The 25,485-nt window shown below is 45.6% G+C and overlaps 1 protein-coding gene across 5 annotated transcripts in view; it reads right to left on the bottom strand.

Moving 5' to 3' along the window:
* DIS3L (DIS3 like exosome 3'-5' exoribonuclease) overlaps positions 1–24,710 on the bottom strand; it is a 33,488-nt gene extending 8,778 nt beyond the window's left edge. The window contains exons 1-9 of one of the 5 annotated variants that reach the window (XM_032342953.1): positions 24,446–24,710; positions 22,950–23,103; positions 11,882–12,010; positions 9,632–9,767; positions 6,719–6,895; positions 5,498–5,576; positions 4,417–4,596; positions 2,144–2,313; positions 889–1,050 (exon numbers count right to left, since the gene is read on the bottom strand). In XM_032342953.1, the coding sequence (XP_032198844.1) occupies positions 889–1,050; positions 2,144–2,313; positions 4,417–4,596; positions 5,498–5,576; positions 6,719–6,895; positions 9,632–9,767; positions 11,882–12,010; positions 22,950–23,103; positions 24,446–24,584 (1,326 nt within the window). In that variant the 5' untranslated portion in view covers positions 24,585–24,710. Of the gene's footprint in view, positions 1–888; positions 1,051–2,143; positions 2,314–4,416; positions 4,597–5,497; positions 5,577–6,718; positions 6,921–9,631; positions 9,768–10,635; positions 10,662–11,881; positions 12,011–22,949; positions 23,104–23,938; positions 24,311–24,445 lie in introns of those variants that run through there. The other 4 variants (XM_032342954.1, XM_032342955.1, XM_032342956.1 and 1 more) reach the window with 4 other exon arrangements.
* Positions 24,711–25,485: the final 775 nt, after the last annotated feature.

The raw sequence follows: 25,485 nt of genomic DNA, 5'->3' as shown, positions 1-25,485 counted from the left end.
ACTGGTCCAATTTTTCTGGAGAATAATCTGCCGATACAAATAAAAGCCACTTAAATTTTTTATGCCCTTTGACTTGGTAATCTTACTTTAAGGATTATATCCCAAGAAAAATGATGCAAAAGAAAAAAAAAAGCAGTATTTAGAAAAATGTTTGAAGTGACATTTCTTCTACTACTGAAAAATTAAACAGCCCCATACCCCAAAACTAAGGAAGACTTAAGCAGAGTACATTGATATGCAATAATTTGCCATTAACTAGGAAGACATAGCTGTATCAATACACAGAAATAGCTGGAAGTGAAAGAAGCAGAACAGAAAATAGCACAGGCACACTATGGATCTAGTTATGCAAGAATGATAAACAAGATCTATGAGGATTGTAAAAGATCATAAAGTGATGAACATAGCTAATGTTTTAGGTTTACTGAATGTGTGTTTTCTGCAAAGGTTACAAAAACTGTTTCATGATTATGACTTGGTGACCCGCAGGTCAGAGATGTATGGGACCCTAGAAGCTACTCCCCATGGCTCTGTGCAGGCCTGTGGGTGAGTGATTAGGACGGGGTGTGGAGCCCAGTAGGGTCTGTAACCAGGCACCTTTGCAGCTGGGGGCGATAAGCCACTGACATACCATTTTTAAGCACAGTTGGAAAATGTAAAAATCTGAGAGCTGTGAGGCTCTGGGAAACTATGCACTCTAAGCTGACTTCAGTCTGGTCCACACACAGAACAGAGAGGAGTGAGCTGCTTCCATTATCTGTGACTTTCATGAGTGGTTACACAGTACAGAGATTTTTCTTCTTAATGATGAAACAAACAACAAACAAATGCAAAAAGAAACTGTACAGAATGTCTTTCACCAGACCAAAGGACTCCGGGAAACCGGACCTGAGCTTCGGAGAAAGGGACAACCGAAATGCTGTTTTCCACCAGGATGGTCGCAATTTCCCCTTCCAGGTCCCCGATTCTGCCTAAAACACGCACAAAATGTCCATTTGGGTACAGGGATGTCGACTCCCAGGAATCGATGCGCACAACCACCCGGAAGTCCTGCACAAAAAGAGAAAAGAAACCCCACCAGTCCAGCTCCAGGAATTAAGTGGGTCAGTCAGAGGCAGCAGACACACAAGATACACAGCATCAAGCTCCAAAGAGAATGGCCAACTGAACAGTGGGCTTTGCTTTTTGTTTTGGTTCTTGCTGTTTTACTAAATTGCCAGATGGTTATGTAAGTGCTTAGCCCAGGCTTTGGAAGGAGGCAATATCCCTCTATATCCAATAAGGAGGCTGCAAATTTCTGTTAAAGAAAGCCAACTGCGACACATTCTAGTTAATATTTGCAACACAAAAGAAAACCCCATGGTGCATAGTACAAATTCCGTTTCAAAACAAAAATCTCAATTTTGCCAGTGTGGGAGTTACTTTCTACTTTCTTTGAAGTTACTTGCTAAGTTTCATGGACATCTTTCAGTGGGGAGGGAGGGGTCAATGTGAACTGAACCCCACCACCTCCAAGTTCCAGCAAACCACGGGTTTGGGAAGCGAGGGCTGCAAGAAGCCTCCGACGGCCCGCAGAAGGCCTCCAAGGATGTGATGGGTGCACCAAGACCTGGTTACTGGCTGGGGACGTCTGGCTACGAAGTCTCATTTACAAACTGCAGAACATCAGGCAAATGAAACTGGGCCATGCCTGTGCTTTTTGCCACAGTAAGTTAATTTCTAACTTCCTTGTTTATATCTTCCCTCCAGTGCTATATTCCTTTATGGATAATCAATTTGGTGAAGTACCACTAGATCATCCCTACAGGGCAGAGAGATCGTATTTCTGTATCGCTGGCTGGAAGAAAGCTTGTTAGTGTTGGCAAAGCATAGCTATTGAAAGTTTCTGTGTTGGACAGCCAGATAACGTATGGACTCTGTAGCTGTCCTACATGGCTCTTTCTAGGACAGTTTCTCTCTGGCTTTCATTTATTAACCAAGGACTGCTTAACAGACGGTTCTATATATTTAGAATTTTTTAAAAACAGGATCTCGAAATGCCAGATGCCATCAATAATTTATCCCATCTTATGCAAAGGCACTGTGTTTCCTGGTGGAGTGGGAGGGCCAGCAAAGACAGGAGGAAAAGTACAATGGCAGCTACCTGGAGCGCTTCCGTCTGCTGAGTGCTGATGCGGATTTTGGGAATTCTGTTATCCCAAGGTGTAACTAGGATTTTCTGAGCATTTTTGCCCTGAGACTGGACCTCTTCTTTGGATGGAAATGTCACCACGTAATCCCGCCAGTTCTTCTGAAGGATGCCCACCACTTTGCCTTTGGGAAAACAAAACAAACCACTTTGCCTTTGGGAAAACAAAACAAAACAAGGCCTTCTATGGTGAGATGTTACCTCTCTGGATGCTGACTCATTCAGCAGTGAGGAAGGAAAACAGGAAACACAACGTTCCGTTCCGTTTGTCTCAAGCACATCCACACAAGTCGAGAGATGCTTAAACATTCGCCTTCCTGGCGTTTTTACTGTTAAGATGGCTAATTTTTTGAAAAATAGTATTTTGGTTTTTTTTTTAATAACATCATCAATTTGCCCTTTCTGTTGCGGGATCAGATATGACACTTAGCATCCATTAGTCCCACTTTCCACTTTCTCTTTTGCCCTTCCCTTATCAATCTCAGGATGAGGGTGTCAGGAAAAGCCAGTGATTTTTAATTTTTTTAACTTATGCCCTCTCTTGTGCATTTTCACTGTCCTGCATTCTCCTACCAGCCAAGATCATTTGGGCCAACACTGTATATACAGTGAAGTCTGCACAAATTGTTAAGTCTCATATACAACACTACTCAGCATCACTGACTAAGGTCAAGAAAAAACAAACTTCAATAGTTAAAAGTGCTATCTATTAATTACATAAGAATTGACTGACTCATTAAGCCCCTACCAGGTATGAGCCCTGTTCTAGGAGCAGGAAATGTAGCAGCATCAGAACAAAATTCTTGATTTTCCAGAGTGGGTGTTCTAGTCTGGGTGTCCGTAGGGGTGGGAAACAGACAATAAAAAGTAAATACAGGAAAGGTAGCGATGTTTGCTAAGGAAGATACAAAACAGGATGAGGTGACCAAGAGTGACAAAGGGTCAGCAATGGCAGCTATTTTAAGTGAAGTGACAATCTGAGCAGAGAGTTGAAGTGAGGGAGGTTGGCATGAGGAGGTTTGGGGAAAGCCTGTTTTCAGTGCAGAAGTCAAGATGGTCAATGTGGCAAGAGCAGTGATGATGAAGACAGTGACAGAAGGCAGCCCAAGCCGGTGGGACCATGTAGGCCATGGTAAAGACTTTGGATTTTATTCTGAGAGAAACAGGAAGCAGTTATTAGAGAGCGTTAAGCAGAGACATGACAGGACCCAAAGCCCTTTAAAGGGACTCCTGTGGCTGGCTCCCATGTGGAGAAGAGGCCATTGGGAGCAAGGGAGGGAGCAGGGAAACCAGTGAGGCGGAGACTGGGGTGACCACATCAAGGGGTTCTAGAGGACCCTATCAGGAGAGATCTGGCGAAGCATGGGAGCCGCCACATTCAGGCCACATGGGACTTGCTGATGAATGAGAAAAATGTGGAGGGTTATCCCTGGGCCTTTGGGTTGGCCACGCGTAGAATGAATCTGCTATTTATTGAGAGGGGGAAGACTCGGGGAGGAGCAGGTTTGGGGTTAGAAATCAGGAGTTTGTTATCAGGCGTGTTAAGTAGGAGGTACCCATTGGACATTCCGTGGAAGATGCCAAACAGACAACTGAGGAGACGACACCAGAGGCTGAGCAGGGGGTCTGGGTTGGAGAAGCAGAGCAGGAGGAGTGGAGGACATTCAGTGAGCGGCCCAGGCACATCCCAGAGGTCCGTAAGATGGAGAAGCTCCAGCAAAGGGAACAAGAAGGAGCACCCAGCAGGGAAGGCAAAGCACCTAAAGCCAAAGATGACACAGCAATCTGTTGGCCAAATGCTGCCAAGGGTTACAGGTGCCTGGGGCTGTAGGCAATGAGGTCACTGGTGCCCTTGACAAGAGGTCAAAGGTTTCTGGGCGGTGGGGACACCTGAATGTAGCAGCTTCGGGAGACAATGAGTAGAGAGAACACAGTGGTAGCGGTCTCCCTGAGTCTTGCCACACACTGAAGCAGAGGAAAGGGCAGCAGCTGGATGGGATGTGGGACTTGAGAGGATTTTGAGTTTTGTTCTGTTCTAGGATGGGGAAAATGATGACTTATTTGGATGCTGAGGAGAATAACATCAATCAGCAGAGATGGGGAAATGGGTAATGGAAGAAAAGAAACGACAGCAAAACTTAATAACTGGTATTTCTAGATCGTTCGAGAGAGAACAAATAAACGTGCTACGGAACACCAGAAACCAAGAGGCCTGCCGGCGGGCTCACCTGTGGGCATGGGTTCACTCGGGGGGTCTCCCAAGGCCTTGTCATCACTGTCATTCTCACATAGGGCAGCCGTTCTTCCTTTCCATTCATTTTTAGGCAGGAGTTCCACAACTACCACATCTCCATGAATCGAGCGATTTCGAGCCTTCATCCCGTGGACAAGGATGTCACTGACTAAACCTGTGTTTGGGCAGGCACACAGAGACCTCATAAAGCTGTGGGGCCTGCCACATGCAACACACTGGCCCTGCGGAGAAAAGCTTCCTCCTTCAAAGGGGAGGCCAAACTTTGTCCCACAGGTTAGGAATGAAGAAACACAGCCAACACGTCCTCTTACACCACGTGCTTTTAGAAGGGCTTCCTCTGCCCATCTCTATGGCAAGTGACCATTCCCCGCACAAGCCTATGGAAGCCCACGCTGGAATTTTGTCAGGCCTACAGGGGCCATGCAGCCAGGGAGTGGTGAGCAGCCCAATGAACCACAGGCCCCGCCTGACTCCTGAGCAGCAGCCAGCGGGAGAAGTTCTCTTTCCCCTCCCATCCAGCCATATCCCCTTGACTTTCAGGGTGTTTGTACCCTGCCATTGAAGACCAGGACCTATACGCTATTATGATACAGCTCATTTACACATTTTCATTTTCATCACTTTTAAGATTATTCCAGTTAGGCCGCACTGGGCAGTGTCTTGAAATCCCAGTGACAATGCCTCTACGGCACATCCAGTGTCTGCCTGCTCGCCAGGTGTGAGAACTCGGGTGAGCTACTTTGTTTCTCTTTATTACACTTTCCTCCCAGTAACCTTGTGGATCCTCAGGAAGAAAAGGGGCCAGACAATGATGGTATCTACTTTCAATGCTTAGAACTGTGCCTGATGTAAAGTGGGTACTCAATAAAATTTAGCTCTTCTCATTTTTACAAATTCATTGCAATAAAATCAGAAACTATGGATAAAACAGGAGGGGGGGAGTGGGGGTAATCTGACCGGCATTTTCGATGTGACAGTTTCAGCTTCATTTTCTTCACTGTGTAATACCAGAATAGAGATGAAGTATGGAAATTTAAGTAAGGCTTATACTGAACCTGAATCTTTACAGCTGGCTCCTTGAAGTCGAACAAAAGCTTCTATTTGTGCCCTGTGTTTGTTGACATTCAGGACTCCCTAAAATCATAATAAAAATCAATTGAAAAATTTTTTTTCTGCCCACTTTGCCTCCAAAGGTACAGTTTGCAAAAAGTGTGTGAAAATATCCCCCAAATATTCTTTTAAGGTCTGGGATCCCTTCCTTTAGGAGAAATATTCATCAGTAACGTTTCTTTTCTCCAGAGAACATACCATCATTTTGAAGTATTCTTGGCTACACCAGGTGTTGAAAGTGCCAGGATCTATCTTACCTAAGTGACGAGTGGTCTTTAAAAAATTTTCTTCCTCAAACATCCTCCCTGGAATGCCGTAAACTTTCCTAGCCAGATAGAAGCATTAGCCGCTCTAGACACGCTCATTTAAAATACCCACCTAGGGACGCCTAGGTGGCTTAGGCGGTTAAGCGTCTGACTCCCGATTTCCTGCTGGGCGTGGAGTCTGCTTACAATTCTCTTTCACCCTCTCCCTCTGCCTGCCCCTGCTCCACCCCCACGCTCTCTTAAAAAATAAGAATAATAATAATAATTAAAATGCCCACGCTTTAGAGAGGACTTCAGCGTGTTCTCAAACTTTGGACTACGTAAAAACTGAGCTGCTTGTCCAAAATATCAGATTCACAATGTAACAGTTCTGTATCTTGATAGTGGCGGCAGTTAACACAAATCTGCTGATGTAATCGAACTGCGCACGCACACATGTCAAACTCTCGAAATCTGAATAGTAATTTTACCTGATTCCTTCTCAAGATAGCTTGACAGCTTCCAGGTTCAGGGTTCTGGGTCCTGGAGGACCACAAAAGACTCCCTGAAAGGGGCAGGAGAATTGCAAAGGAGCCAAGAAGCCAAACTTCACCATTTTGTCAGATCTCCATACCTTGATTCAAAAACATCTTCTCTTTTCAGAGACGTGGAGGCATTTATTAGGCTAATTGTGTGACGCTCAATATTCAACCCGATTAAGATGAGAGAGTAGCACCAGACCAGACAGCAAGGTGTCCACAGGAAGTATGACTCCCGATCATCTTAGGACATGGACAGCCCTGGCTTATTCGTGCCCATCTCGATTATGGCCTTTGAAATTAAAGGCCCGTGACAGGCCAGTAAAGCAGAGAAGAAAACATGCTGGCCAGGCCAACGCCCTCGCTTCGTGACGGCCCTCACCTGGATGTAGCGTCCCGATTTAATGCCGGCTTCTAACACTTCCAGGGGAAGATGTTCTGTGTACTCCTTCCCGTGGCTCTCCTGACTCTCATTCTCTCTTTCCCGCCGAGACTGAAGGATAGAGTCACAGAGCTCGTGGGCGGCCTTTAAGTCGGGCCAAAAATTGTCCAGGTAATTCTGCATTTAATAAAGGCACAAGAGGAGCATGGTCAGAAGATAATGGTGCTGCCTTCTGGCAGGATCACAGAAAGTCTTGCACAGGGAACTGAGGGTGTAAGGGCTAGAGGGGGTGTTCGGTGAGCACTGCCTCCCCGAGCCTCACATTCCTGGAGCTTTCTACCCCCTCACTAATCCCGGAAGTGGGCCAAATTACCCCAGTGAGGACCTTCCTACTACGGAATGCTTATTTTGCTCTTCCGAATCTCCTCCCCCCAGCACGCAAGCACGCATGGCTGTTCTTCCTTTCTTCCCATGCGTCTCACTGCTGCAGACAATGGCCTGCAATGAGAGGACAGCTCTTCTGTGCGCACTCTCCTCCTGTTTTTTGTTTTTATTTTTTTCATCTTGAAATGTCTGAATTTCTAAGAAACTTAAATAAGCAAGTAACAATAGAAAGGAGGGAAGTGTCTGTGGAAACGTCTCCCCCACCCCGCCCCGCCCCAGCCCACTGGCTATGTCAAATAAGCAGAAAGGGGCAAAGTAAAGACTTTCTACTCTTCTCAGGCCTTCTAAGCACCCAGAGTCTTGGTGACTGTCGACAGATGTGATAACATTCCTCGGGTAGTAGTTGCTATTAGTTGTGATGACCTGGTATGAAATGTATCTTTGAAACAAGCAGCCAGGGTCCCCTCCACGCAGACTTACTGAGTGTTACTGCACCTCTCGGTGTAATGTCTGTAAGAGAGACCCTTGATCAAACACCCAGCACCACCCACAAGAGTATGGTGTGTTGAGGCCAGCTGTGCTATGTCTGGAGTACACTCCCCCAAACGGCTGGCTCTCACTAAATAACATCAGTTTTACGGGTGTTTTTTAACTCAACTTTAAGGCAGAGTCTTCTAAGGTAGAGTCTAGCACACTCTCTTTCCCCAAATTGGGAAGAAAACACATTATAGGGGTGCCTGGGTGGCTCAATCTGCAAGTGTCTGCCTTCAGCTCAGGTCATGATCCCAGGGTCCTGAGATCGAGTTCCACATCAGGCTCCTTGCTCAGAGGGGAGCCTACTTCTCCCTCTTCCTGCCTCTGATCATGATCTGTCTCATGATCTGTCTGTCTCTCTCTCTCAAATAAATAAGTAAAATCCTAAAAAAAAAAGAAAACACATTATTCTTCTTGTCAACACTGGCATTTCTCCCACTGACTGCAGGGTCCTATTCAAATCACTTCCTTTCTTTCCCAAGTCTTTTGAGAAGTAGTATCTGTGCTAAGTCAGTACCCTGATTCCATGGTCGCTTACCACCATCAAACCTTTGGACTATAAACCACCTGTCTCAGAGGATTTATCGTCTTCACTCTTCCCAGCTCACTTCAAGTCCTCATAGGAAATTCTGGCTTTCCTTCTCATCTGAACTCCACAAGTATCTCTTTTTTTCCTGTCATCATTTGCCTCTATGAAGCCCTTGGTCACACAGTTTGCTTAGGAGATGCTAGACCCAAGAAAACGGTACTCTCGGACTGAACTACAAAGAAAAGCAATTTTAACAAAAAGTAGAAAAATGTAATTTTAGTCAACTGTCCTCTGCAGGAACAAGACATGATGTATTGCAACAGAAAAAACAAGTGACACTGCCATTAATATCCAGCGCCCCCGGAATTCTCTGGCATGCCAGAACGCTTTTTTATAGCAGGGCCAAGAAAATTCTATTGGCAAATCTTTAACAGTACATGCACCTGGGAACTCTTATAGAATCTACAATTCAAAATCCAACTTGACTTTCTGTAAACTGACAGGGGTAATGGAGGGCCTCATTCGAGGTTCTGAATCAAAAACCGATACCAACAACAGGAACTTGATGCCTGCTGGGCAGACACATGAGACCAGTAACCTAATGGGAGATTAACAGCCATCCCACTTTCCCAAAGGGTCCCCCCAAACCAGGAGAACTGTGTTGCTCATATAGCCCAAGAAACAGTCACCAATAACGCTACTCCTGTCTATGATCTGGGTACCAAGCTGATATGACAGCTTTGCTAACCCCTTCCTCTATCTCTACTAACCCCAATGCACAGTCCTAAGTGGGGAAGAGCAAGGAACAGCAGAAAAACAAGGCTGGCCTATACAACTATGCGGCATGGGTACTCAGAAAAACAGAGCAGGGTGGGTAAGGGAGTTAGAGTGCTGGGGTTCTAATCCTAGCTCCACCACTCGCTACCTGTGTGACTTTGTGCGAGCTGCTTAGCCTTTCTGTGCTTCAGTTTCCTCATCAATTAAATATGGACAGTAACATCTAAATCACGGGGCTGTTGCAAGAATTAAATGAAATACACTTAGAACGGTGCCTGGCATAGATGAATGCTGGCTATTACTATTAGGTGGAACCATGTAAAACTGCCATTTTGTAGGTCAAGAATAAGAGACTCCTGGAAATTTTGTAAGATCCAACCTATTCTCACCATCATCGTTCCTAATACTGTTACTACCATAACTACGCACGAGTTCACGGTCAACAGGGGGCTTTCGGGGCTGACGTCTTAGATGCCGTGGATCCTACAGTCACAGGGAGTCTGCCTAAATTTGCTGACTTCAAGATCACTTACTTGGAGAGAAACAAAGACAGGAACTCCTTGGCCGCAGTCTTCCTTCATTCTTTAATTCCCCTTTTCAGTATTACCACCGGGATCGAGAGCATGATGGGTACCACTGAGCACACGAACACACACAGACGCACTTAGGAACACAACAAATGGAAGTACCTTGAAGGAAATCACAAACACTCCTTCTGTTTCACTTCCGTACTGCTGGACTGCCTCTTCGTCTTCTGTCACCATGACGATGGGCATCTTATCCTGGCAGTGGTGATAGTACCACACAGCAGCGCGGTATATGCTCCTGGAAAAGCAAAGAGCACGTAAGCCCACCCAGGACAAGCTGCTGATCAAAGCTTCACATCTGGCTTTTACCCTGCTCCCCTTCGGCATATGCAGACAACCATTTGTTCATTCAACAACTAATTCCCAAGCACCCATTACACACACACCCTGGGGTGGGCACCCTGGGGATACAATGATGAATCAGAGAGCACCTGACATCTCTTCTTCCTGAAGACATTCGACCGCCACAGCAGCCTCCTGCATTTCTTGATATGGCCTAGAAACCATGTGGCTCTGCCATCTTTTCATACCATTGAGCTGGCATGCCATGACACATGGCCCCACACGGGTGACAAGCTGTACTATGTGAGGTTTTTTTTTTTTAAAGATTTTATTTATTTATTTGACAGACAGAGATCACAAGTAGGCAGAGAGGCAGGCAGAGAGAGAGAGAGAGAGAGAGAGAGGGAAGCAGGCTTCCTGCGGAGCAGAGAGCCCGATGCGGGGCTCGATCCCAGGACCCTGAGATCATGACCCGAGCCGAAGGCAGCAGCCCAAACCACTGAGCCACCCAGGTGCCCCGTGAGGTTTAAAAGATCAAGAAACAAGTCTGGCTAAAAGCAAAACGAGGCTGCAAAGAGCTGAAGACCATAATCTAGTAAGATCTGCTATGGAATCACAGGAAATGTCTGAAAATCTTCCTGACAAGAACCACAATTGGAAAATACAGCCTAGGCCTGAAGATGTGTGGATTTGAGACAGGATTAGGTTTCTGATGATGTGTATAAACTCGGATGGCCAGTTTCCGAAGGCATTTGTTTCCCTTTCTGCAAAGTAAGATGCCAGGTGAGGTTCCTATAGTTTTAGCTCAAAAAAAATTTCAGCCAGGGACGCCTGGGTGGCTCAGCTGGTTGAACATCTGCCTTTGGCTCAAGTCAGGATCCTGGGATCCAGTCCCACATGGGAGCCTGCTTCTCCCTCTGCCTGCCGTTCCCCCTGCTTGTGCACTCTCTCTGACAATTAAATAGAATCTTATAAAAAAAATTCAACTAATGTATACTGTACAAGCCTGTGTAGTTAGTAGTTAGGAAGCACGATCATTCTCAGTACTCACATGTGACCTAATCTAGAGAACGATTTGTTATCCCTTTCTGGTACCGAGCCCTATGGGAACTTAGGACTATAATTAAGGACTCCGTACGCATCAGTGCTTATTTCACTTTAGAGAGTTTAAATATTTAATGGCTAGACAGATAAAGAATTACAAGGAAAAAGACAATTTAAATGTTTTGTATGGATAAGACAGTTGAGAGCTTAAGATCTCCAGGGCTCTCTGCAGAAGAGTGTGGCAGAGGCTATAGGTGCCCAGCACCTATGTCCCAGGCCCATTTCGGACTTCAGCTGGAGCGGGGCGGCACTCCCATCCTACCCCCGGCCCATGAGTGGAGTCAACACCCCTGCAGAAAGACCCTCAGCTGAGTGGAGTCAACACCCCTGCAGAAAGACCCTCAGCTGAAGTCTCTTTACCACCCTCGCCTCTTCCCTTCTAGACGCCTTCTGAGGCACATACTATGCAGCTTCTCAGAAGTTCCCAGTAGGACTGAGCCTCAATTTCCCACATCCTTAATAACTGCTTTCCCTCCTTCTGTCTCAGGCCCTGCACTTCCTCACCCCTGTTTCAGGGAACTGCCCCCTACTTCAACAACCCACACCCAACTCCTTGCTTCAGGCTCTGCTTATAGACGGTTCGAAACAGTGACACTGTACTTCCTAAAACAGCTTTACCAGAATTAACCTACCAGTTTGTTTAACAAGACTGGTTGGGATATTAGAGCAACCTATAACAGAAAAACCGAGATGATCTTAGCTTCAAAGTGGACCTCTTCCCCCCCTTACACACACACACACACACACACACACACACAAATACACAAGCATTAAAGTTATAAAAGCCAGCTGTTAAGATCTAGGACAAACTCACTCTGAGTATCTGTGGCTCCCTTATGACAATTTCTAAAACACGTATGTATTCAAACGATAGATCTAAAATAGTGACACAGTCAGCAGTTCAGTATCAGTCAGAGTTCTAGAGTAACTGCTGGTTTAGAGAGCCACGCAAACTCACAACCATACCTGGTCTGCCACTTCTCCATAGATTCTCCTCTCTCTCGAGGGTGATAGCAGTGCTGCTGGAACTCATTAGCAAAGAGAACGCAGTCATGACGCGCATCCTTCAAGAGATGTCGCAATTTGTTATACTGTCTGGGACACAGAGAAAAAGAAATCTGAGATAGCAGGCAATCATCTACTGCCAGCTCGTGCTAAGGATCAAAGATGAGGCATTTTAGGACAAAAGACTGAGTATTTAAAACCCAAGAAACACTTATTTTATATTGGCCTTAGTGTGCGTAGTACTACTGGGCTGCTGTTTCTCGGTTCTGCCTGCTAGAATGTGCTCAGGCAGGACTGCATTAATTAGCTTATGGATCAATCACCCCCGTCCTTTCCTTTGTAGACTTTTGGCCATTTATTATGGAATTATATGACCCTGCCCCACACAGCCCCCTCTTCAAAGGCTCGTGCCGGACCAGAGGCTAGCAGGGTTTAGTGCTTTATTTCTGTACCTCACTTTGTTCTAAAAATGGCATTAGGCACAAGTACATTTTACTTTTTGCTGGCAGCCTGGAAAAGGACATGTGAAGGAAATAAATTTGGGGGTTTATCTGTGAATTCTATTTAGGCAGCCCCCTCACTCACACGAATGAGGTCTGGCTTCATCTGTCAGATAAAGAATAAACTTTAGGTCTCTCCCATCAGGAGATCCTTCCAGTAATGCTAGCCAAAGTCTCACATCAAATATGCCGCTGCATGTGGGTCAGTTTCCAAGATGATGCTTTGCTTTGTTTTTATTTTAAGAAGGTGCTTTTCAGGGGCACCTGGGTGGCTCAGTGGGTTAAGCCTCTGCCTTCCGCCCAGGTCATGATCTCAGGGTCCTGGGATCAGCCCTGCATCTGGGATCCAGCCCTGCATCAAGCCCTGCATGTGCTCTCTGCTCAGCGGGGAGCCCCACCCCCCAACTCTGCCTGCTGCTCTCTCTACTTGTGATCTCTCTCCCTCTGTCAGGGAGAGAGATCTTAAAAAAAAAAAAAAGGTGCCTTTCAATCTTGCCGTTTGCAATGACATGGATGGAACTAGAGGTTATTATGCTGAGTGAAATAAGTCAATCAGAGAAAGAAAATCATATGATCTCTCTGATATGAGGAATCTGAGAGGCAGGGCAGGGGGTTGTGGGGGGTAGGGAAGGAAAAAATGAAACAAGATGGGATCGGGAGGGAGACAAACCAAACCGTAAGAGACTCTTAATCTCACAAAGCAAACTGAGGTTTGGGGGGGCAGATAGGGATAGGGTGGCTGGGTGATGGACACTGGGGAGGGTATGTGCTATGGTGAGTGCTGTGAAGTGTGTAAGCCTGATGATTCACACACGTGTACCCCTGGCGCTAATAATACATTATATGTTAATAAAAAAAATAATTTTTTAAAAGTGCCTTTCAATAGTCTAGATAATATGGAATACAGAAATGTTCACTTATCTTAAAGGAGGCCTATTGTTTATTTAAAAATGGACTGATATTAAACCAGACATTAAATTAACATATAAATTATCCAAGGCAGATGATTGGCATTTAACACGTGTTTTAATATAACAAAATTTGTGCCCTTCCATTCCCACCTCCAGCCCACTGCTGTGGATTTAAAAAAGAAAAAAAAAAAAAAAAAAAGCCTTCTCATTAAAGCAAAGGCAGAACTCTCCAACTCTCTTCTTTAAATAAATGCTAATCACCAATATCTGTGTCATTTTAGCACCTAATTAGAAAACAAGAAACACTGATTTTATTTTCTTAGTAATTCTAATTTTGAGCTATTTTAAAAAGAATCACCAAGTAATAGCACTTCTACAATTTCATAACAAAAGGATTTAGTTTCAGGTCTGTGAATGGCAGCTTTCCTTAACAGCATCCCACATGTACAAACAAAAGCTGCCCCGCCCCCCAACTCAGAAATGCTTAGGACATGTAACTGGTAATTTTCCTACCTTCACAAAGATATATTTAAAGTCAGTTTTAAAACCTCTAGAGAGGCACCTTGGTGGCTCAGTTGGTTAAGTGTTTGCCCTGTCTCAGGTCATGATCCCAGGGTGCCGGGATCCAGTCCCACATTGGGTTCCTGGCTCAGTGGGAAGACTGCTTCTCCCTCTGCCTGCTGCTCCCCCTGCCTGTGCTCTCCCCCACCCCCGACAAATAAATAAAATCTTTGAAAAAAAATAAATAATGAAACTTCGTAGAATATGCATAGAAGAGCCTATACCACCCTGTTTACAGCGAACCGTCCCTGCACAATGGTAAGGTGAAGGCTTCCACTTTCTGCTTTATGCATTTCTGTAATGCATGAATTTTAAATGAGCCTTATTTCTTAAGCAATAAAAGATTTTAGAAGAGACTTTATAAGCAACTGTAATTATTTCAGAGAAAATGCTGAAAAAATATTGCCTATTTTTCCTGATCTTATCCTCCATGGTTTTTGCTCCCTGTATCGACCATAACGTTTTCTAGACCCCTAAAAAAGCACTTGAACTTAGTGCATTTGTTTGCTAATTTTCTTCTACATTAAGCATCCTTCATTTGGCAAATGTTTGCTATGTTCCTTATTTTTTTTTTAAGATTTTATTTATTTATTTGACAGAGATCACAAGTAAGCAGAGAGGCAGAAGGTGGGAGGGTGGGGGTGGGGTGGGGTGGGCACAAGGAAGCAGGCTCCCTGCTGAGCAGAGACCTCAATGCAGGGCTCCATCCCAGGACCCTGAGACCATGACCTGAGCCAAAGGCAGAGGCTTTAACCCTCTGAGCCACCCAGGGGCCCCGGCTGCATTCCTTCTATGTGCCAGGTCTTGTGCGCCACTGAATGCCCTCAGGGGACTCCATCTAGGCATCTCCTTCCTGTCCTTTATCCACAGCACCCTGCTCACAGTGAATATGACAGAATCACACATTCCTCAAAAAAATTAAAACAAGGGGCGCCTGGGTGGCTCAGTGGGTTAAGCCTCTGCCTTTGGCTCAGGTCATGATCTCAGCGTCCTGGGACTGAGTCCCGCATTGGGGTCTCTGCTCAGTGGGGAGCCTGCTTCCTCCTCTCTCTCTCTCTGCCTCTCTGCCTACTTGTGATCTCTGTCAAGTAAATAAATAAAATCTTAAAAAAAAAAATTAAAACAAGAACTACTGCATGACCCAGCAACCGCACTTCTGAGCATATACCCCAAAGAACTGAAGACAGGGTCTCAAGGAGATATCCTTATTCCATTGTTCATGGCAGCATCTTCACAACAGCCAAGAGTCACCAAGAAGGCAACCTAAAGGTCCAATGACAGACGGATGGATAAACAAAATGCGGGGTATACATACAAGGGACTATTATTCAATCTTTTAAAAAAGGAGGTTCTGACACATGCTACAACATGGATAAACCTTGGGGCGCCTGGGTGGCTCCGTTGGTTAAGTGTCTGCCTTCAGCTCAGGTCGTGATCCCAGGGTCCTGGGATGGAGCTCTGTGTTGGGAAATCCCTGCTCAGCAGGGAGTCTGGTTGTCCTTCTGCCCCTCACCCCACTGGTGTTTTTATGCTCTCCCAATCTCTCTCTCTCTGAAATAAATAAAATCTTAAAAAAGAATGGATAAATGTTGAAGACATTCTGCTAAGTGAAATAAGCCAGACACAAAAGGGCAAACACTGTATAATTCCATTTAGATGAGGTACTTAGTCAAATTCAAGAGACAGAAAGTAGAATGGCTGCTGCCAGGGGCTTAGAGGAGGGGGAAGTGGGTGTTAATGTTTACCAGGTGGAGAGCTTCAGTTTGCGGAGATGGAGTAAAGTTCTGGAAAGAATGGTGGTGATGGTTGTATGAATGTGAATGTACTCACTGCCACTGAGCTATTTGCTGAAAAATTGTTAGAATAGTGAAGCTGACACTAATTCACTACAATTTTAAGAAACAGCTAGACTAAGTGGCAAAACAAAATTAAAAAAAAAAAATACAAAAAAACCCAAAAAGAGCCACCACTCATTTCAGTGGGAGAAGTGGCATGAAGGGGAAGGGTGCAGGGTGCAGAGATCACAGGAGGGCTGGGGAAGGCCTCTGGGAAGAGGGGATACCTGAGAGAAGGGCCATCGAGAGTCAGTGAGGCAAAGCACCCAAGGGAGCAGAGGAAGGCACAAAGTTCAGGAGAGCAGACAGTGTGATTCACATGCCTGAGAAATGTTTCCCAAATGCGTAAGTGAACTCACAACTCCTTGTGACAACAGCGACCCAAATATAAGACAGCAGTGTGTCAGGACCCACCCTGCCATTTTCAGAACCCTGGGACTGCTCTGCCAAGCTCTGCACACATCCCCGGATTTGTCTAGACACCTGCCCTCGGCACCCCGGGATTCTCCAGCCCTGTCCTCCCCCAGGGACCGATGTTCCATAAGCCAGACCCCGGGTGTTTACCACCAAATTAGAGGAACGACACAGCAAAACATGGAACTTAACAAAAAGGATGTTCTCAATTTAAAGTTTTGCTCCCATATATTTTCCTTGGACTCGTCCTGCTTCCATTTGTCAGCTACCTATCAGCCGGATAAGACGAATGAACAAACGGCACAAGAATATTAATGGGGAAAGCAGGAAAGAGTGAATCACTCGGAGTGTGACAGTTGGGTTTCCTTGCAGGCATGTGGGCTTACGGTTGTAATTTAATAGGGCATGCATACAATATAGTCATATTTTTTTGCCGGTCAGGGCTGGTGGTGCGTACGATGGGGTTAGATGTATAGAGTATGCTGCCCGGAGCTGGCAAAGAACATCATGGTGACTTCAACAAGTTTGGCCTGGATGACAGGAGAACAGAGGTTTCAGAGAGTCAAGTACAACAAAACGATCTAAAATTTTAAAACGTCCAGTCTTACAGAAGAACCCTAGTTTCCCTGGACTGGCTTAAGCATTCCCCAGATCTCTATTATTTAAAGAGTTCAAACAATTTCTTAGTGGCAAGGCTATGCTTACTTTCCTTAGACTGATTTTTGTACTATTTTCACTCAATGGTGAGCTTACCTACCTTGGCCTGCTGACTGTATGCTCTGCGGATGAAAGGTGGGCTTCTCCCAACCAGTCGGCAGATGCACAATACTGTGTTCCTTCCATCATTTTTTGCAGAACCCTGCTAGGTTGTCTCTGGTAGACTTATTTTCAGAGGTCCTTCAGTTTTCCACAAGAATTTTAGAAGTTTGTGTTTTCCTTTATAATAGGTGTATTCGTTTTTTTGTTTTGTTTTGTTTTTTGAAGTAAGCTCTACACCCAGTGTGGGGCTTGAACTCATGACCTGGAGATCAAGAGGCACATGCTCTACTCACAGAGCCAGTCAGTTGCCCCTGGGTGGTACTCTTAAACATTCTCAATGGAGTATACTTTGGACCATCTGAATGCTGTTTAGCTGTACGGACATTTGGAAGCCTCAAAGACAACCTCAAACTCATGACCTCTAGCTCCACCCCTCTAGACCTCCTCTAGTGCTTTCTCTATCCAGTTATGCAAACCTGAAACCTTAGTGTTAGCCTTGACACCACCTTCCCCCTCTCCTTACCTATCTAACGCCACTACTAAGTTTTATAGGTTTTATTTGTTTAAGTAACAGCTTAACTGAGATATAGTTCATATACCATAAAATTACCCTTGTAAAACCTAACAATCAATAGCTTTTTGAGTGGGCAGAGTGATGCAACCATCACCACAAAGTCCAAACATTTTATCACCCCGAAAGAGAAACTTAGATCCATCAAGCACTCATTCCCCATTCCCCTGGCAATCACTAGTCTATTTTCTGTCTTTTGGATTTACCTATTCCAGGCATTTCATTTTTTTTTTAAAGATTTTATTTATTTATTTATTTGACAGAGAGAGAGAGAGAGAGCGAGAGCGCACACAAGTAAGCAGAAGGGCAGGGAGGGGTTGGGGGGAAGGAAGCAGGTTCCCTGCTGAGCACGGAGCCCAATGTGGGGCTCGATCCCAGGACCCTGAGATCATGATCTGAGCTGAAGGCAGAGGCTTAACCCACTGGGCCACATGGGCACCCCGGCATTTCATTTTTTAAAAGATTTTATTATTTGAGAAAGAGAGAGAGAGAACACAAGCTAGTGGAATGGTAGGCAGAGGCAGAAGCGGTCTCCCCGCTGGCTGAGCAAGGAGTCTGACGCAGGGCTGGATGGCAGGACCTGGGGACCATGACCTGAGTGGAAGGCAGATACTTAACCGACTGAGCCACCCAGGTGCCCCTCCAGGCATTTCATATAGATGGATTCATACAAAAATGACTTTTTTTGTGTGGCTGGTTTCTTTCATTTGGCCTATTTTCATGTTACAGCACGTGTCAATACTTCATTCCTTTTATGGCTGAACAATATCCCATTGTATGGATAAGCACATTTTGTGTAACCATTATCAGGTGATGGACACTTGGTTCCGTTGCCCTTTGGGGGGCTATTAGGAATACAGTTGGTAGAACATTCCTGGACAAATTCTGCATGGATATGTTTTCAATTTTCTTTCCATCTCTAAGCTACCAACTCCTCTCATGTGAACTAAAGGAACAGCCTCTTCTCCACAGCCTGGTTGTCTTTTCAAAATAGGCATCTGATTGTATATATTACCATACCCAGCTTACGACTGTGCACCAACATCCCTGAGACCCCTCATTCATGCCAGGGTCTTTTTTCAGTTCCTTGAATGGAGCAAATCTCTCTCTCCACCACCCTGCACAGCAGCCGACCTCCCCTGCAAAGCTTTTCTCCTTTCTCTGCCTGGTTTACTCTTACCCACCCTGGAGAGCCCAACGTAGGTCTCTCCCTTGGGAAAGCTTTTCCTCGCCTCCCTGATGAACAGGGGTTCTCCTGAAAGCAAGCCTCTATCCCTTGTGGCCTGTGGCACCGTGACAGCTCTCCATAGCTCACCATCTGTTTGTGTGATTATCTGAGGACCACTGTTTCCCCCCCAACACTGTGTCTCCTTCTGTTCAGTGCGGCAGCCTCGGAGTGAGCACGCACCGTCTCTCAGCACATGTTTGTTGAATAAACAGACGAACACCTGCATACAGGAATGAACGCAACGGACAAGACGGCCTCCCAGAGGCATCAAGCGATCCCTCAGGGAAGGAGAACAGGTGATTATACCGAGCAATCAAAAAAGTGACTTCTTTAGTAATGTCTTCTGGAATATACTTAGAAAAATGGGCATTTTCTGCATTGACAGTATCAAAATCAAAATACAAAATCATATTAAGTACAGAACCAGTTTGGAGGCTATGTCTTTTTTTTTTTTTTAATTTTTTCTTTATTTATCTGACAGAGATCACAAGTAGGCAGAGAGGCAGGCAGAGAGAGGAGGAAGCAGGCTCCCTGCAGTGCAGAGAGCCCGATGTGGGGCTCGATCCCAGGACCCTGGGATCATGACCTGAGCCGAAGGCAGAGGCTTAACCCACTGAGCCACCCAGGTACCCCTGGAGGCTATGTCTTTTTAATGAGAAACTCAACTCAGGTGATTTCATTTCAGTAGAACAATGTCATCCGTCATGTTAAATTTACGTCCATTTGCAGTCTTCTTATTTTGTAAGCTTTGCTTATTTAATTTGAAGGTCTGATTTGGGTTTAGGGTTGCAGGAAGTACTTAAGCCTGAGGACTTTACATCCAGATTTATGTTAAAACACATTTAAGTAACAACAGAGCAAATTAAGACTGGTTGTCCAGGGGAAAAAAAAAAGTTGATAAAAAGTCTTAGAAACAAGGACTGAGTAACACTGATCTGTTGGATGGGGAGTTAGATCACTTGACTTCTTAGATCTTCTCCAACCGTAATATTCCCTAATCCTAATCTTATGTTACATACTGAGAAACAGAGGCGTCAACTGCTGAATCTAACAAAGAAGGGATTCCGGAAGGGGGCAAAAGGAGAGAAAGCAAGGCTGCCTTACACCAGACACTAGTCCAACCAGGTTTGTTTTTTTTTTACTGACAAGACTTTTTTAAGCAAAAATGTTCCTCAAAGTATATCAAATAGAATGAATTATTTACTAGCATCTCAAAAATCTCCAAAGAAGAATGGAAAAACGTAAGAAGACATTTGCCAACATTAAATGAGACAAAACACCAGGGGGCCTCTGCTAGGCCACTAGGGTTAAACATAAAAAGTCCAACGACTTACATTTAACACTTAATGAAGTCCAAACTAATAAAGTGAATTTCCTGGGTCTTCTACATTCAAGGGCTGTGATCAATTATAAAGTCAGCTTTGGACACAGAACATTTTTTAGGGCTTTGGTAATTTTGGTCATTTAGTTCTTTGAACATGAATATAACTGCTGGCTGCTTACCAGGTAAACAACCGACCAAGCCCCAAACATGCCAATTCCTTTGCCTGCCTCTTCTTTCCCTTCATCAGTTACATTCAGTATCTCTGCATTAAAATCAATCTCTCTCTCTCTCTTTTTAAAAAAGACTTTATTGGGGCGCCTGGGTGGCTCAGTGGGTTAAGCCTCTGCCTTCAGCTCAGGTCATGATCTCAGGGTCCTGGTATTGAGCCCCACATCGGGCTCTCTGCTCAGCGGGGAGCCTGCTTCCCCTTCTCTCTCTGCCTATCTTCTGCCTACTTGTGATCTCTGTGTCAAATAAATAAATAAAATCTTAAAAAAAAAAAGACTTTATTTATTTATTTATGTATTTGTCAGAGAGAGAGAGAGAGAGAGAAAGCAAGCACACAAGCAGGGGGAGCGGCAGGAAGAGGAAGAGGAAGGCTCCCTGCCGACCAGGGAGCCCCACATGGGACTCCACCCCAGGACCCTGGGATCATGACCTGAGCTGAAGGCAGACGCTTAACTGACTGAGCCACCCAGGCATCCCTTAAGACCAATCTCAAACCTACTTCCTTCAGAGGCCTTTGGGCTGAACCTTCACATACTGTATTCACCTCTGCACTTTGCGTAGTCCACACTAAGTCATATTGCCTACGTGAAGGGTGTGCCACCATCACCTTCTCACACCTAACCCACCAAGACAACAGCTTTGTTGAGAGGGACTGATACAGCTGACCCTTTAACCTGGGTATGACCTACAAGGATCCATTGACACACGGAATTTTTTTAGTAAATACAGTACAGCATTGTAAATATATTTTCTCCTCATTATGGTTTTGGTTTTTGTTAAAGACCTTATTTATTTGAGAGCAAGAGTGTGTATGAGCACACAAGCTGGGGGCAGATGGAGAGGGAGAAGACGCCTGGAGGCCACGGACTTGATCTCAGGAACCTGGGACCATGACCTGAGCCAGAGACAAGTGCTCAACTGACTGAGCCACCCAGGCGTCCCTTCATTATGGTTTTCTTTTTTTTATTTTATTATTTTTTTTTTTTTAAAGATTTTATTTATTTATTTGACAAAGAGAAATCACAAGTAGATGGAGAGGCAGGCAGAGAGAGAGAGAGAGGGAAGCAGGCTCCCTGCCGAGCAGAGAGCCCGATGCGGGACTCGATCCCAGGACCCTGAGATCATGACCTGAGCCGAAGGCAGCAGCTTAATCCACTGAACCACCCAGGCGCCCCCATTATGGTTTTCTTAATAATGTTTTCCTTTCTCTAGCTTACTTTATTTCAAGAATACAGTTTACAATATATAATATACATAACGTATAAAATATATGTTAATCAACTATTTACATTATTGGTAAGGATTCTGATCCAAGTAGACTATTAAGTTTTGAGGGAACTGAAAATTATACATGGATTTTTCTCTGTCCAGTGGTCTGAGACCCTAATCCTTATGCTGTTCAAGGATCAACTGTACTCCTTTTTGTACTCCATAAGCTCAAAATGTGCTGACCAAATAGGAAAACTAGGGTGATATCATATTGGCCTATTTCACAACTGCTCATCCTTTGTTCTCACATTTAGTATTTTTAGAGACACGGTAAAGCGGTGGAAATCCAATAGTTTCTCATCAAGTTAACTACTTTTGAAATGTTCAGGAGAAAAGACATTTAAATTCCAATTCTTTGCTTTTGAATGTCCCAGGAATTGGTTTTTAAAACCACCCTTAATATTAAAAATATTTCAGAAAACAGAAGTTGAAAGGGCTCGGCAGAGTGCTTGCAATCCGAATGATAGCAACAAATTGATTTTAGTAGCAGAAATTGAAATACGACCCCTGGAGCAGCATTCAAACCTGGATGTGTATAAACATCTATATCTTTGTGTCTGAGCAAAATCAACTTCAAACTCATTGAAAAATATTCTATCTGAAAAATCTGCACTCTAGTTAATGCACATTTTTTGAACTGAGCCTATAATAAGGACAACTCATCATTTTCATATACAAATAAACACACTTCATCTTTTACCACCAAGTCTGAGGAAACCACAACATTTAAAAAAGAATAAACACACAGTTTCTGCTTTTTAAATAACTAGGGGTGCTAAGAGGTTGGATGTATAATTCTAATATGCTTTTCTATGCAGTCTTCACTTTCAAGTCATAAATCCTTTCCCAATGTCAAATGAAGCAAAAACAGTTTTTAGGTATTTGTTTAAAAGGTGAACAACTGTTCTTCATTTAGGTATAAGGTAGGCATTTTAAACTGATTTCAATCAGAAATCCTTTGGCAAATACAGTGAGTATGGCTGGCAGTTATTCCAGTAATGTAAAAATAAAACAAATTACTTCTGTTTTCATTAAATAAATCACTACAAGTACAATTTGCATCCATAATAAACAGTTTAAAATTTAAAAATAAAATACTACCCCCCCCCAAAAAAAACGTGTAGGCTTCTGAAACAATATAGCTAAAAAATACATGCAAACCCAAAGCCAAGAATCTTAAATACCCATATACTGGGGACACTGCAGTTTATTGATCTACAGTCAGATCTCTTGGCCAGGTGTTGAAGCAAAAATATAAAATAATGTCACTGCATTCCTCACCAGCGAAGAGAATACCAAATATTAGTTCAAAAAGTCCTTTCAGACAAAATAATGAATTCCTCCCCAACCCCTCCAATGACGGATCTTTTCTAAAGGGGAAAAGAAAAATATGCCATATAGAAATAAATAAATAATGCAAAATGGATACCTGCGGCCTCTTTGATGCTGCAACGTTTGACAAGCCGTCTGCATGAAAATAATTCCCTTCAACTCTGGGAACTCAAGGATCTCCAGGTAATCTTGAACAACTTTCCAATCTGGGATCATATAATGAGTCACATCACTAGACAAGAGTTTCCCATCTAAAACATAATTCAAAATGTAAGCAATTAGACAATTGTGAACCTGGCTTATCACTGCAAAATAACTTCGAGTCTTAATTACATCCTGAAGTTTTTAAAGGACACCACAAATCTACTTGGGTACAGGCCCAAAGCTCAGGTAAATTCAGCATCTGCATTTGTCTGAAGCTGTGCTGAGTAAAAGCTCCGTGTGGTTTATGGTGTTGCCAGTGGTGCAGAAGATGGCTGATTTTTTTTTTTTTAAACAGGCAAATCTTCAGCACAACCTAAATATTTGTTAACTCGCTGACCTACACTCCATTCAAATGGGGTCCCGCGAAACAGACATGTTAACCACGTGTTTCTGCCTAGCAATTTCAGGCTGGTTCTGAGTCAAGCTTGGGGACACGCTCCTAAATTCCCAGGGGCCAGAAAGCCGGAATCGACTGAAAAAGATGCTCAATGAAGGCAAGAGCAGTGGTTAGGCTTTCTACTCAGGCCGCATCTCAGAGAGCTGCTTAGCCAAGGTGTACCTGAAATGTTGACTTTAACCTTAAAATGAGGACTCCAAATCCTAAAGAGCCCCCCAGGCTCCTCTCCCACCAGAGGGTAGAGAACCAGTCATCTTCCTCCTTCAATCGGCCACCCTTGCAACCGAGAAACCAAGTGGGGTAAGGTCTAGCGCACGGGAGCTCCAAATCCAACTTCCCCGTGACCTGCCCGTGCAACGAGGACCCAAGACAATTCACAAATTTTAGTGCAGAGGGCTCTCCACCGGCTAAAAGTCACAACGCCTGGGCTAGCAGGTCGGAACCTTAGTGGGAAGTAGTAAGTGTCAAACGAGAAGCAGCAGGACCTCTCGGCGCCGCAGGATGGCGCCCCACCTCTCCACGTGGGGCGCGCAGCTCGACACCCCCCTCCATTTCACCACCACACCATCCTGGGGGTTGCACCAGGGGCAAGTTCCTGCGCTCCTGGGCCCGTTGGGAAGCCCCGCTCGCTCGGCCTCCACGCTGCGGGGGCGCCAGGCTCTGGGCCCTTCCATTTGAGAGGGGGGCCGTCGGGAGGGCGGGGTGGAGACCCCCAGGAAGCAGCGCGCCGCGGCCCTCGGGGCGGCTCCGGGGCCGCGGGTCTCGCTCCCCGCCCGCAGCCCCAACGCCAGGCCCGAGCGGATGCCTGGGCGGGCAGAGGCCCTGCGGCCTCCGCCTCGGCGCCCGCGCGACCTCGCGCTCCGCCCCCAGCAGCGCCGCGGCGTCTCCCGCCCCCGCCGCCCTCGCTCCCGCCGCCCAGGGCCGCACTCAGGGCCCAGGGCCGCACTCAGGGCTCCGGACCAACCCGGCCCGGCCCCGGCCCTGGCTCTGACCGTTGCGGCAGGTGGCGGGCTGCGGGCAGAGCGGGCTGTTGCAGGGCACGCTGGGCCGCAGGTAGTGCTCCCGCACGATCCGCAGCGTCCGGCCCTGGAAGGTCCTCAGGAGCAGCACCTTCTCCCGCTTCTGCAGCATGCCGGCGGCGCTCGGCGGCTCACGGCTCCGGGCCCCGAGAGGCCGGCTCCAGAGAGCGGCCGGGAGGTGGCGGGCGCAGCGCAACGCCGGCGGAAGCGAGGCCGCGGCTGCGGGCCCGCCCCCTGGGCCGGGCGGCCTGGTCTACGCGGGCTCCCGGGCTCCCAGACACCCCGGCACCCCTGGTAGCAGCCAGAGCGCCCCGAGGGCTCCCAAAACCGCCCTAACGGCGGAGGCCGCGCCTGAGAGCCGAAGGCAGCAGCGGGAGGGGTGCTCCAGCCTTGCCTTGGTCTCCCCACTGCCCACCGTGGCCTGGGGGCAGGGAGGGGTGGAAACGGCCCTAACGACGTAGGGAGATAAGATGTGTGGAATCTGTGGAAGCTAAAGTCTTGTGAACAAGGTACTGGTCCAACTCTGAGCAATTACTAGATTTTGTTTTTTACCCTGAGGTCCTTATGGGCATGGGGGCTGCTGGGTGGGTAATTACTGGTGTTTTCTCTAACTCTTTCTTGCTTTCCTAAAAAAGCTAAAAGATTCAGCGAGCAAGCCAGAAACCCTGCCAACCTAGCAATTTTTTTTCCCTTTAAAAAGTCGTATTTATTTTTAATTTCATGCATTTTTAATCCATATAAAAATTCAAACAATGCAGATAAAAGGAAAACCAATCCACTTCCTTGAGGTTAACACTGTCTGTTCAATCTCAACTCTGGCGTTTGCAGCCTCTGGCCAAGAAACTTCCCTTTAAACCTGGAGAATCAGGCACAGTTTCTTACGAGATCACACACTCTTGGTTGGATACCAGCCGCTGTTCTTGAAAGCACTCAACCAGCATTTGTATTTTGAGCTGTACCAGAAGCATTACATACAAGTGTCACATTTAATTTCCTCAAGTCAATGGAGTCAA

The sequence above is a fragment of the Mustela erminea genome, chromosome 5 (assembly GCF_009829155.1).
Source record: "Mustela erminea isolate mMusErm1 chromosome 5, mMusErm1.Pri, whole genome shotgun sequence".
Taxonomy (NCBI): Eukaryota; Metazoa; Chordata; class Mammalia; order Carnivora; family Mustelidae; genus Mustela; species Mustela erminea.
The sequence above is the reverse complement of the archived record's forward strand: the minus strand, read 5'-3'. Positions and strand labels throughout refer to the sequence as shown.